Source organism: Carassius auratus, chromosome 3, assembly GCF_003368295.1.
Source record: "Carassius auratus strain Wakin chromosome 3, ASM336829v1, whole genome shotgun sequence".
Classification (NCBI taxonomy): Eukaryota; Metazoa; Chordata; class Actinopteri; order Cypriniformes; family Cyprinidae; genus Carassius; species Carassius auratus.
The window spans coordinates 8,567,763-8,581,337 of record NC_039245.1 but is presented as its reverse complement, the minus strand read 5'-3'; the positions used below and the strand labels follow the sequence as shown (position 1 = coordinate 8,581,337).

The 13,575-nt window shown below is 35.9% G+C and overlaps 1 protein-coding gene across 1 annotated transcript; it reads right to left on the bottom strand.

Moving 5' to 3' along the window:
• Positions 1-274: 274 nt before the first annotated feature.
• On the bottom strand, positions 275-9,687 carry LOC113046616 (tripartite motif-containing protein 16-like protein). The gene is made up of 5 exons (XM_026207470.1): positions 9,559-9,687; positions 4,335-4,370; positions 3,066-3,128; positions 2,819-2,958; positions 275-1,016 (listed from the first exon to the last, which is right to left on the bottom strand). Exons 1-5 carry the CDS (start codon positions 9,611-9,613, stop codon positions 606-608), a joined length of 705 nt encoding a protein of 234 aa, XP_026063255.1. The 5' UTR covers positions 9,614-9,687; the 3' UTR covers positions 275-605.
• Positions 9,688-13,575: the final 3,888 nt, after the last annotated feature.

Sequence of the window (13,575 nt, the reverse complement as noted above, 5' to 3'; positions counted from 1 at the left end):
CCTGCATTGAAAGGTTCAGAGATTTTTGTCTAGGTGTGGATAAGCAGGCTGAAGAATATGTGTCAGTGCTTCCTGTGCTCTGCAGAGGGCGCTGCTGCTCTTCTGTAGTTTTTAATGTAAGACCACCCACAGTCTCGAACCTTTTACTAGTAATGGAAAAGAAGCCTTCATTTAAAATAAGTGTAAATTAGTGTATTTCGTATACTTTTACATATGCTGTTGCTCATTAAAAATAAGATAAAAAACAACATACCCTTCATATATAACACAATACTATTTTGAACTAGTTTATTAGACCACAGAGATAAATATTCATTACAGTATCTGCAGTTGTCATAACATGGAATATAAAATGAATACAGTGACTTGCTAAAATACTGTTTAATATTTTGAATCAGCCTTGTGGTTCGTAACAGGCAGATTCAGGTTCAGAATGCAATTCTCCACTTACGGTTTCAGTAGTTTTATTCTTTTTTTTTTTTGTGGTTAGATAAGTTTTGTATCTTACTCCCTACCAATGACTCTCTCAAAGTCTCCTGTCCTCTTTCTTATATCACCCTTACCCTGTTTCCTTCCAACCCCTCTCTCTTGATGTATTCACACCCCTACTGATCCTTCTTTCGGATCCAGCAGTAGGAGTTCCTTCCCACCCAGAAACCAGGGAAGAGTTTCTCCTTGAAACTGGATACAAAGCGATGAATCAGTCTGGTCTCCTTGAAGCCGTTCTCTCCATCTTCAACAAGGAAAAATTTGATGATGCCAGCTGGCTGGTCAGCGTAGATGCCGATGGTGGGACATAGGGGAGCCTGGAATTCGATGTTCTCTCCGTTATGCCAGACGTGGTAGCAGGATCCGGCCCAGCCCACACCCCATGACAGGTCATTCTCTCCCAGACCACATGGGCCATCCTTAGCTTTCCGCCCTGCACTTTCACACGCTGCCCCAATCACCACCCAGCCCTCGCAGTCCACCTCCCAGTACCCACGACTGCCCAGAAGACCCTCCTTACACAGCACCTTCAGGAGGATATTGGGAAAGTTATCCAAAAGCAGTTGCCTGGTTACTACATAGGCCATGACAGTCTTACACATTACTTTCTGTCATCATTTACTCGCCCTCATGTCATTACAAACTTGTGTAGCTGTCCTTTTGAGTTAAACTTGTGAGTGAGTGATTGAATCATTCAGATGGGTTTTGTGAACCATATCAATAGATCCATTGAAATATTACACTGAAAGATTTGTTCATGAAGCTATACAATCACATACATAGATTAATGGAAGCCCATTTCATAAAAAATATCATGATACATTAAAAAGAAATGCCAAATAATGTGAGATAAGCATGATTATAAAAAAAAAATGTGAGACTTAAATTTAGCAGACGCTTTTATCCAAAGCGACTTACAGTGTATTCAGGCTATCAATTTTTACCTATCTTGTGTTCCCAGGGAATCGAACCCCCAACCTTGCGATTGATAGCACAATGCTCTACCAATTGAGTTACAAGAACACTGATATAAAATAAAACTTCAGAATTATTAGATACAAAAAAAAATTCTACAAAGTTGAGTAATAATCAAGTTATAATTATGAGATTGCAAAACGTATGAGATAAAATGTCATAATTGAGAAAAAGACAAAATGTTGAGAGGGTAAATTATAATTATGAGATCCAAACTGACTATTTTTCTCATCATTATGACATTTAATCTCATCAATTCAATTCAAGTTTATTTGTATAGCGCTTTTTATAAAACAAATTGTTACAAAGCAACTTTACAGAAAATTATGTTTCTACAATATTTAGTAGTAGCTAGTAGTTTGTGCACATTTGACAGGATTTTAGAAATAATAATAATAATACAAGACGTAGTCAGCTAGACGAACTATCAATATTATTAATTAAGTTATTATATGATTCAGTCACACATTTAGCAATAATTGTTAGTTCTGACAATTATTTAGAATGTCATAATTCTGATGTTTTGTCTCATAATCATGACCTAGCTTCCCAAAATTTCGATTCATTTTAAGTCATGTTTTTTTTTATCCGTGTTTGTCTTCATAAAATCTTTTCATCAGATTAAAAACTGAGAATTCATTTATATATATATATATATATATATATATATACATATATATATATATATATATATATGTGTGTGTGTGTGTGTGTCTTTATGTGGTTTATGAAGCTTAAAAAATGTTGATTACTTTCAATCAATGGACAAAAAATGTTCTAAAGATGAATTGACGGCTTTTGGAACAACATGAGGGTGTGTAAATGTGACCCTGGACCACAATATTTTTTTTTTTTTCAAAGTTGAGATTTATATATCATCTGAAAGGTGAATAAATAAAATGTTCGTTGATATATGGTTTATTAGGATCGGATAATATTTGGCCGAGATATCTAATATTGTGCAATCTAAATATTGAGGAAATTGCCTTTAAATTCGTCCAAATGAATTCTTAGCAAAGCATATTACTTATCAAATATTAAGTTTTGATATATTTACTGTAGGAAATTTACAAAATATCTATTGAACATGATCTTAATATCCTAATGATTTATGGCATAAAAGAAAAATTGATAATTTGTTTTTTCCCTCTATTGCAAAAAATTTACCTCAGCGATTTAACACTGGTTTTGTGGTCCAGGGTCACAAATCATGACAACAGCTTTGTGTGAACTAACCCTTAAAAGCATACTTAAAAAGATAATACTGGAAAAATAGATTTTTAGAAATCACACTGCAAAACTAAACAATAACAGCGAAACATATAGAGACAGATTGAGAGACTCACTTACATACCTGTGGTGAATGTTCATATCTCTCAGGCCTGTCTAGAACAGGACACACTTCCTCTGACATTCGTGACACTTTGGCTCCACCTTCTGAGAGCCACAACATTTTCTGAGCAGTTCGGTCATCCAGAGAGAGATTGATCCAGTCTGAGAGAGAAATATCATTTCAGAGGTCAAGCGCCTATTAAACTATAATATAGAACTATATTTAAAAAAACAAGAAACAAAACAGTCCCTGTAATCTTCATGCGTACATTTGATCAGATCAGCTCTAGTATTGGGCTCAGTGATGTTGGGGTCATATGGTGGTGCCTTTTCTGTGAAGAAAGAGAAACAGGTTATTATATTCTATAACATGACTTCATAACCCTATTTAAATGTCAGCTGTATAATGGAGGCCCAAGCTTCATCTGATTTCCATTGTATTGTGATCCTCTCCCATTAACACTATTAAAACATGGAGGTGTAAAGACAGCAGCACTCACCTTGAAAAAGTCATGGCAATGATCATACAAACCATATTGTCAAATTGACATGCTGTTTTGATCTGAGTATACGTGTCTGTTCTATCATAAGAATGGAATGCTCTCCAAACCTTGAGTTACTTAAAATAATATTCTCAGGTGGTTTTAGTGAGCACTGGCCTCTGTGTCTGTGACCATCACGACACCTGCAGTGTTTACCAAGCTTTTATGAATGATCATGCAAAGTGAAGTGACAAGTATTAAAACTGTTACCACATTCTTTATAAATTATAATATGTAAAAATGCTTAACATTCAATTTAAACTTGGTTTGAATAAATATAACATTAAATACATGGTTAATGTAAGCATGAAAATACTATTGTAATGGTTGTTTTTGATAGTGTAATAAATGTTTTATTATTATTATTATGTAAATTCAGGTTCCAGCCCCATTTTGGCATTTCTGAGCAGTATTCAGGCGGACCTTGACACTATTATTTACTTGCCAGTCTACGGGACAGTCTCAAAGCATACCGGCTTTCATCCAAAATGTCTTAAATTGTGTTCTGAAGACGAACAAAGCTTTTACAGGTTTGAAACGACATGGGGGTAAGTAATTAATGACAACATTTTCATTTTGGGATGGAATATCCCTTTAACATTTAAATTTGAAATGACTAGAAAACATAATCTGCAAGGATTGTTTTTTTTCTTTTTTTTTTTTTTTTGTATCAATCAGTTTGGTGAATTAAAGTTACATCTCTGTGTCTTTGACCATCATGATGTCTGCAGTGTTTATCAAACTTCCATGATCAATGATGCAAAATTAAGTAAAAAAAAACTGTTGAACATCTCTTGAAATGCATGTAATATGACATGAAAATATGAAATTTGTTGCTGCACTCGTATATATTTTTTAACTAGGTGTAAAAATGCTCAAAATTGATAAACTACATTTTGCAGGTTTGCAGACATGCTTTTGGAGGGTGAGATTTTGGAAAGGGGGCGCTCTGATTAAGACATTAAAAGTCAACAGGATTGCGTAGTTTGCAGTTACCTGCAGGATTTGCTTCTGCTCTCGACCCTTTTCTTCCTGTAGGGGTGAAAATGTACATCGGTTAACATCAGAGGTAACCATTAAACCACTTTAAAGAAGCCACAGGCAGTTTGGAAAAGACATTGACACTGCACAAGCATTCTAGAGTCTTCCTTTTCCTTACGTTGCTTTTCTGATCCCCATTCCTTACCTCTCATGTGCAATATATATCATCCTATGCTATGCAATTCATCTATACCCCCACTGTTGTTAGCACTGAATCATATAGTTTACCCATGCCTGTCAGGGTTTAGGTTACATCCGAGAAGCATGCTAGACCTTAACTTACATTCACCATGGACACACATCATAGGCTCTGACAGCAGTTTCCAAAAATACATTTTTGTTTCTGCCGCGCTTCAAATTCATGGTGTTAGTGGTGTTGGCATGTTTATGTCCAGCTGGGCTGGGCATGCAGGTTTAACACTTTTCTTGTTACTATTGAGCTTCTCAAGCACCTTCTGAGAAATCCATCTGCAATCCTCTGGCTCATGTATTACAGCTCACACATTTCTTGCCTTCTTTTGTTACTGTGGGCATTAATATGTGCTGCTATCTTAGGTTACCATATTATCAGTTGCATTAAGTGCATTGGTGCAGTTTTTGTCAGTTAAAGTGTTAATTGCAGCAGCAGCAGACTGGTGGCAAAGATGGAAAAGGTCACAGTAGCAATGCAACACAACTATCCATATAATATCCTGCAAATGGAGGTTAGTAGGGCTCAGACTTGGGGCTGAATAGAAAGGGTTGCTGGTTTGAGCCCTGCAATGAGCATTCCTCAACGAGGAGTAGGTTTTGTATTGTTTGGTTAAATATCTGGAAATTTTAAAAGAAATTCTTTAAATGCATTAATTCACTTGACAAGTAACAATGCTAAAACAATGATTTGAGAGAATATATATGAAATCTTTAAGTGTATTTTTACTACAAACATAGATTTCATGTTGGATTTAATGTTAAAATATTTGCAAGGGTATTTCGTTTTACTGCAGTGAAATACTTTTTAAGTTTAAAATTGTTGACAAGAAATGTGAAACTTGTATTTTTATTTTAAATCTTAATAGCAGGTCTGTAATGCTAGTAAAAGCGGTTTGTGCTTCTGGCGATGGGCGGGGACAGAAGTGACTGACATCGCTATAATGGGTCTTCGTGACAGCGTCCCGCACCTCTAAGTGATCGGGTCAGCTGTGTTTCAGCACATATAGGACGGGGACTTCTGTACACCTGTTCAAGACCCCCACCTCTGTTTGTGATCTTGAGAACAAATTGTTCAGAGGTCACCATCATCATCATCATCGTCATCCTTAACATCTTTTATCTAATTTGTCATGCATTCTTAGAAAAAGGCACAAAGCTGTCACTTCAGCATTACGCTTTCAAAATGTGCACTTTAGCTATATTAATATGTACCTTTAATATAAATAAGATATGGAGATTTACATTTTTGCTTTTGTACCTCAGGATGCCACCTCAGTGACAACTTTTTTTTCTGAGAGAGTACATCTGTGAGTTGCCTTTATCAAAGACACAGATACTCTATGCACATTATGACAGGCAAGCTCTTACAGGCCATCATGCAATTATGAGATACAAAGCTCATACAAATGGAGGATAATGAAAACAAGCAAATGGCGCAGTCATTAATATTTCTGCAGTGAAACCTTAGACATAATCCTGGTGCACATATAAATTCCATCAGTTGCTTGGGACTTATAGAGGAATGGACGGTGCAGGAGCAAAGGGAACCGAGGTAGTAAAGGGATCAGGGCCAGAGATTAGCAACTGCTGCTGACAGCTCACTCCATCAGTCATAGCCTGTTTCACCCTCTCTTCGGGACCTCTCCCTTATAGGGGCTGGTATGGAGGGAGTCAGGATGAATAGGAGGGAGGGGTCGAACATAACAGCCATGGTCATGAAGCAGAGCTCCAAAATAAAACAAATTAAAGATGTGAAAATGCTGAGTCTGGGTTCATGCAGTTTGAAGCCACGCTGACAGCTCTTCAAGTCAGGGCTTTCTCCCTGGTGTGAGATTCAACCCTGGTGTTTTGTGAAGGATGACTTGGTGGAGATTGACCATGAACGGAAGAATGCTGTAAACAAGAGCCACACGGAAGGGGCCTGGTTTCAAAATCCCTAATGTCCGAAAAAGGGGCGATTGACAAAGCCTCGTTCACTCACATCTTTCACCAGATGAACACATAACAGTGAAAGCCTGATGGTCTGAAATAGATTGCAAATCAGAAACGGTGACGAGTACTGTGAATAATAATAATAATGATTTATTTATTGCAATCTTTCTCTTGTTATACATTAAAAAACGAATACATAATATTAATAATAAATACAATCTGAACACACTATAAGATTCAGTAGGAAAAACTCAATTGTATTACAAAAAAGAGCATTTTTTTTAATGGAAAATAAGACAAAAATACTTAAGAACTTTTACTTAAGTATAAGAACTTTTTTACTTACAAATATACTTAAGAACTCATCTGAACCACATTGTCAGTGTTTATCAAATCATTTAAATAAAACTGGCATCATATCAACTGGAACAACCGTGTGCTGTTGGGTAACTTTGAACTTCACCTCTTTTTAGCATCAGCAGTTATGTTGATGACCTCAGGGTCTTTGCTAGGCTTTGGTGTCTTTCGCTTGTGATGACTACAGAAAGCAATTTGTTTGTGTTGGACAAGTCTTTAGGGTGCTTTGCCAACCCCTGCCATGCACCCAGCAGCTACGGGCAAACTGGTAGGGTTCATATTTGGAGTCTAGATCAAGGAGACGCTATGCATGATGATTTGAAAGGGAAGGCGATGGATATGATCCTGCGGCCCCCAAAGTGTCGAAAACCACATGCTGAGTGTCGGCCCTCTGTTGATTGCTTACTTGAAACAGGCCCGAAGGAAAATAACATGAACAGACAGATGCACACATAGAGGGATTCATATCTGTAAAGGGAGATTTTAGAGGTGTGACCCATCACAGTCCTGGGAAAGACATTAAGCCCGCTTGGATAGGAGACGTTCTCAGATGGGTAGATCAGATCTCTCTTAACATTGATTGAGTTGATTTCCATGCTGACTTAAGTTAGAATTATGCACTCAAGGTGCACCGAGCACATGTGCTGTTTAATCATGCCAGATGCTGCCCTGTCCAGAAGTCAGACCCAACTAATCTCAGAAGGGAAAGATAAAAAGAGGAGGGCAGGGCTGTGGAGATGAGTTACCGAGGAGGGTTTTACACTTCATTACTTCTGTGATCAAGAAGGCCGCATGTCATCCTTGATAAGTTAATAAGAAACCGGCAAGAGCATCTTTTCATCTTTCAGTACAGTGCAAGCGGGTCCTTTTCTCCTAACAATGAGAAAAGCAGTACTAAAAATATATTATATTATATTATATTATATTATATTATATTATATTATATTATATTATATTATATTATATTATATTATATTATATTATATTTTAAAATGTTAGTTTTATTTTAATTTGAGTAAATATAAAAATCATATTTCTATGAAAACGTGTTACAAATTAAAAATGAAATCACCAAAAGAATTAACCAAACATTTTCCAATTAAAATACAATTAAAATGACAATGATATTGAGATCGAGAGAGAGAGTGAGAGAGAAACAGAGAGAGTTGCTGAGATAACAGATGAGGGCGACATGTGAAAGTAGAAGGGTGAAAGAGGTGCCTGGCAGCTATATTAACACCTGGAATGAATTCTGATGAATTCAGTCTTACTGTGTGATATTGAATTTGGAAACATTTTAATATCTGCAATGGTTTACTTATAGTGTTGGGCATGCACAATATACCTTTACAATATATGTAAATTCTGAGCCTTCCAAATATTTGTGCATTTGACTTCTTTAAAGAACTTCAAATAGTATGTTCGTTTAGAGGATGTTTCACCACATGCTTGTCTTAAAATATATGCAGGCTCAAGAGAATTTGCAAGGTCTTGTTTGACCATCGTTCCTCTTAATAATTTGTTGTCGAACGATTGAGTAGAGCAGCTGCTAAACTCTTTGTCACTGTAAAGACTATTATTATTTTCCGGTGAGATGTTAAGCTGTGCACAAAGGCCTGGAGAGTAACAGTATGATAATAATGTCCAAGGTGCCCTCTTCTCATCCTGTCGCCCATTAGTCTTTCCTGTGTACCTTTGATGTGGGCTGTCTCACACAAACTGTCAGAATAACCCTCCATCAAATCAGCATTGTGCTGACACTTTTAGTTTGTGTACTGTCACCAGCACTGTAAAATACTGCAGGTCTGTGTCTGAGGTGTCTAGAAAGATGTCTGGTTGCATCACCAGGTGCATTCCATAGACACTGCTCACACACACACACACACACACACACACGTTCATGTAGTGTTCATCTGAATGAGGACATTCAATATACCTCTGTTGTTTTCATAGCTAGTAAGAAACAGTAACCTAATCCTGATAAATACAGATTTTTACGCACTTCTGGGCGCATATTTGTCCTCAAAATATAAGTAAAGTGTATACAAAGTGTATGGTATTAAGTATTAAGTGTATACATAACCATGCACGCACACACACAACCACACATATATTTGGTCATATACCAAGATGGAAATGAAAATAGGAATTACTATAAAATGTAAAAATACATAAATATTTATACATATACATACAATAAAATATTTACAAAAAACAAACTTAAATGAAATGTTTATAAAATACATGACTTTTAAAATAAAATAAATGCAAGACATTTATAAAAAATAAAAATTATTATTGTAAAATACAATTATTTTAATGTCCATTTTTAATCTGCATAAATATTATATTACCATAACCACATATACAGTCTTTTTTTCGTCACATAGATTTTCTATTTCTTCCTAATTATTAGGTTTTATTTTGCATTTCAGGTTTATTTCTGTACTTTTGTATTTTTATTTTATTATTATTACTATGTCAATTTTCTCTAGCAATTTTCTTTATCACCTTCCTTGAACATTTTTGTAGTTTTACTTAATTTTACTAGTGCCAAATTCTTAAAAACATAAAGCAACAGCCAGTGATGCATTGGTAGCAAGTTAGAGATCTCATTAACAAAGCGTCCTGGCACACAGGTGAGCCTGTGCTGCTGATAATGAACTGATAGAGGTGAAGCAACGAGAGCAGCCCTTACCTGCTTTCTTTACTTCAGGCATGATTCCGTTGGTGCTTGGGGTACTACTGGGCATTGCAGGGCTGGATGAGCGTCTTTTCGACTCCAAGTCTCTCTGTCTCTGGGTTCCCTTCTTATTCACACCGCAAAAAAGGGGGGAGGAAAAGACACTGCCTATGGGGAGGGGAGGGGGTCTGTAGGTGGTCGAGGTGCTGAATATGAGGTATATCCTGTCACCTAAACCACATGTAGCTCACATTTTCCATGAAATGAGTGAATAAAAGGATATAGGACTACACACACACACAGTTATTATGATTATAAATCTATATGCAATACCATGATGATACGAGGTGCAGAGAGCAAAATAGTGGGGCCTTTTAGCTTATTTCACCAAATGTGTCTAGTACAAAACATTTCAAAAGTGTTTGTTTATTCAAGGAGAAGTCAGTCTGGGTTCTTTGACCTCAGAGTTCAGCAGGGGGTCTGACATTGCACTCACATTACTGTCACGTCTGAAGGACATCTTCACACACAACCCAAGGCGGTTTTTTTGTTTATGTTGTGGGAAATGTTATGTAACCACAGCAACTTTGCTAATCGCGAGGTATCAGAACGTTTTGCAAATGAATCAGAAGGATGATTGAACGCTTTTGCAAGTATTTGCAGCAAACCTTATGTCATAGGTCATGAGACCTCCCGAAATGACAACAGCATAAGTTTCTTAATCAAATGGACGGATTGTAAAAACAGTAAAACTGTACTAATCTGTAGTGGATCCCCTTAACCGTATTACCGGACATTATCACCCAGTAATGAGGCATGTTTCTTCATCTCAAAGCTCTGAGTCTTAAATCACACGGTGATTCTTTAATGCTTCAAAGCAGACTGTCGATTATGTAAGTATCTGTCTTCATTCCTGATAAATGAGTCAGGTGTTTTCTTGTCCCTCAGCCACTCATTCTTTTCTCACTCTTCCTCTTAGCACCCCTGTTCTCTCTTTATCTTTGTAATGAGAAACGGCTTCCCTTCCTGGGAAGTGCTGTTTCATTAGCTCCTCGCGCTTTGAAGACTTGTAAGTTAGGCGGTGGAATTTTAATAGGTGGCAACTGTACGCTATGTTTAGCTTAAACACAGAGCATTGTGTGGCTATGTGAATGTATAGGATTTTTTAAGAGACACCCTACCTCTCTTCCAAATAGCATCGGCGGAGTGACAGTGATTTGTAGGCTAACTTGCACATAATTTAATACTGTTTGTGTTCCGCATAAATCAAAACAGACTATATATAATCTGCATTTCTTATTTCAGTTGTTGTGATTTAAGCCTAACAGAATAAAACACTGCATACATTATGTGCAATATTAATAATAATATCACAAATGTAATGTTACATTTTTATTTTTGTTATATTCTATATATAAACATTGCATTATATTATATAATATTATCATACCCCAGACAGCAAGCATATACATATATATATATATATATATATATATATATATATATATATATATATATATATATATATATATATATATATATCACATACATTATTACATTACTAAAGTACTATGAATATATAATTACTATGTATATACATCATATTTAGTATTACATATGATGTTATTATTACTTTCTACACAAATCACAATTATATAGAATATTAAATTATATTAATATATTATTATATACTATAATTATATTACTTATGTAGGGGAGGATCTAATAATTGCTTAATATAGTGTTATATTATTTTTATTATATATATATATATATATATATATATATATATATATATATATATATATATATATATATATATATAGTAGCACTGACCACTTGACCAACGTCAATGTCCACTAAACACAAGCTCTGAATACTTTAAAATCACACTGGTATCTCTGGCGGGTGTACTCTGATTAACATGTTGTCATGGCTACACAACTGGTCACAGTGATGGGATGTGAGATTTACGATTGTCCACTGAGAGAGGCCTCTCCCAAACAGAGGTTTCCGTTTCCTTTTCCTGCAAACGTTCATGCTGTAGACTCATTTGTCATGCAGTTCTTCTTTTGGACACCCGTAAAGTGGATTGGGTTTGAGTATCAGATGTTATAAAAAATGCTGAGCAAGTGGCACAATGTATCTCCTGAAAAAAAAAAAAAAACTTTTCAGTTTTTATTCAGAGATCGTTGTTGTCCCAAATACAATACAATTGCAGTAAAACTGGCATATCAAATTGTGTTTGTTTCTCTAATTTGGGATTTTTGTGATTGTGCTCAGAAAAATCCAGCAGCAGGTGAAGAGCGAGAAAGTAATGCACTTCCTGTGGCACACACACCACTGTTCTGTCTCAGTTTCAACCTTGTGCTTCTTGGTATCCACACATTCATCAGAGCTGCGATGATACTTCTACACTGAATCGGATCTCTATGTAAAGAAGTTCATGAGTTACCTAATACCAAACATTTACCGAGGTATAAACGTTAGAGATTTGTAAATCCAGATGTATCCTTTTTTTCTTTTACTTCTCATTAGCTTCTCACAGCTAAAGCCTTTGAAACTAATCAAGATCTCCTGCAGCGCGGTCCTCTGACCTGGTACAATATGAGCCCACCAGAGCGGTTTACAGAGGCCTGTAAGCACAAAGGTGTCAGACCTTTGCATACCAGCAGATCCTTTTACTTCCAAATGACTGAAATTCATTCAAGCTCTCTTCTCCTTGCTTTAGAGTTTAACCGTGACATTGACACTGGCCTGGACAGAAAGAGATCAACAGTGATTGATTGAGGTCATGGACTTGTAGATGTCCTGCTCCATGGCACTACACGATCTTTCAGAGAACATGGGTGGGTGGTGTAGTTAAGGATTTAGGGGAACACGATAGAGTGTTGTCGCACTGAGCCTCATTAGATCCAGATTTACCACTCACTGCCAATGTTACAGCTGAACAGACCCAAGACAAACAGACCCATGAGCTGAGCATGACTGACGGATGACAAAGATAGCCTCAGGTCTGTTGGAGTCGGTCTAGAACATTCTCTCCCCAAGTTCACTTCTGTTTACAGCACACACACTAATAGCGGCTGGTTAGCAACATCTTTTTTTCTGAATCTCAAAGAAGAAAACAAAACAAGCACCAGTGATTATTTTGTCTAAAGCCCTTGAAATGTTTAAATACTATAATTATACCAATCAATAGCAAATAATTGTTTAAAGTCAAACTAATTTGAACTGAAATAAGATTTAGGATTTTGTATATGTTTGCCAGCAGGCTAACCTATCTGTTTTCCGTTTGAATATATTTTAAAATGTAATTTATTCCTGTGATGGCAAAGCTGAATTTTCAGCATCATTACTCTTCAGTGTCACATGATCCTTCAGAAATCATTCTAATATTCTGATTTGCTGCTCAATAAATGTTTCTTATTACTTATTATGTTGAAAACTGTGATACATTGTTTTCAAGCCTCTTTGATAATAAAGTTAAAATAACAAGCATTTATTAAATAGAAAAACTGCAACTTTTGAAAAAAAGTTAACAAAATAAGTAACGCAATAAAAAAAAAAACTTTTGACCCCAAACTTATATATATTATAATTATAATGTTAAACAGCAACTTCACTTTTTAACAGTTTATTTCTTTGAAAAAAAAAATGTCTAGCTAAATACTTCAGTCTAAGGACCAGGCAATCAGGATGATTTAAAAAGCAGTATATGGTATCGTTTTTTACTATTATGTCACATTGTGTTTCAAATACGTGTCGAGGAGGGCTGGAGAATGTGGTGGCAGAGAGAAATGGGAGGGAGACTCGGCACATTGCTCTGCTTGGGAGAAAGAGCACCAGAGGAATTTAATTCGTGCCATTGACATTGCATGAACGCGTTACTTTTTTGTTATTTTTATTTTTTTTAAAGTTAATAATCTCCAAACGCCAACACTGGTCACTTCCTTCCAACGGACTTTGTTACAACATACAATGTTTAAAGTCATGTGGCTGTACAATATGCATTGAAATTTTTAATCCGAT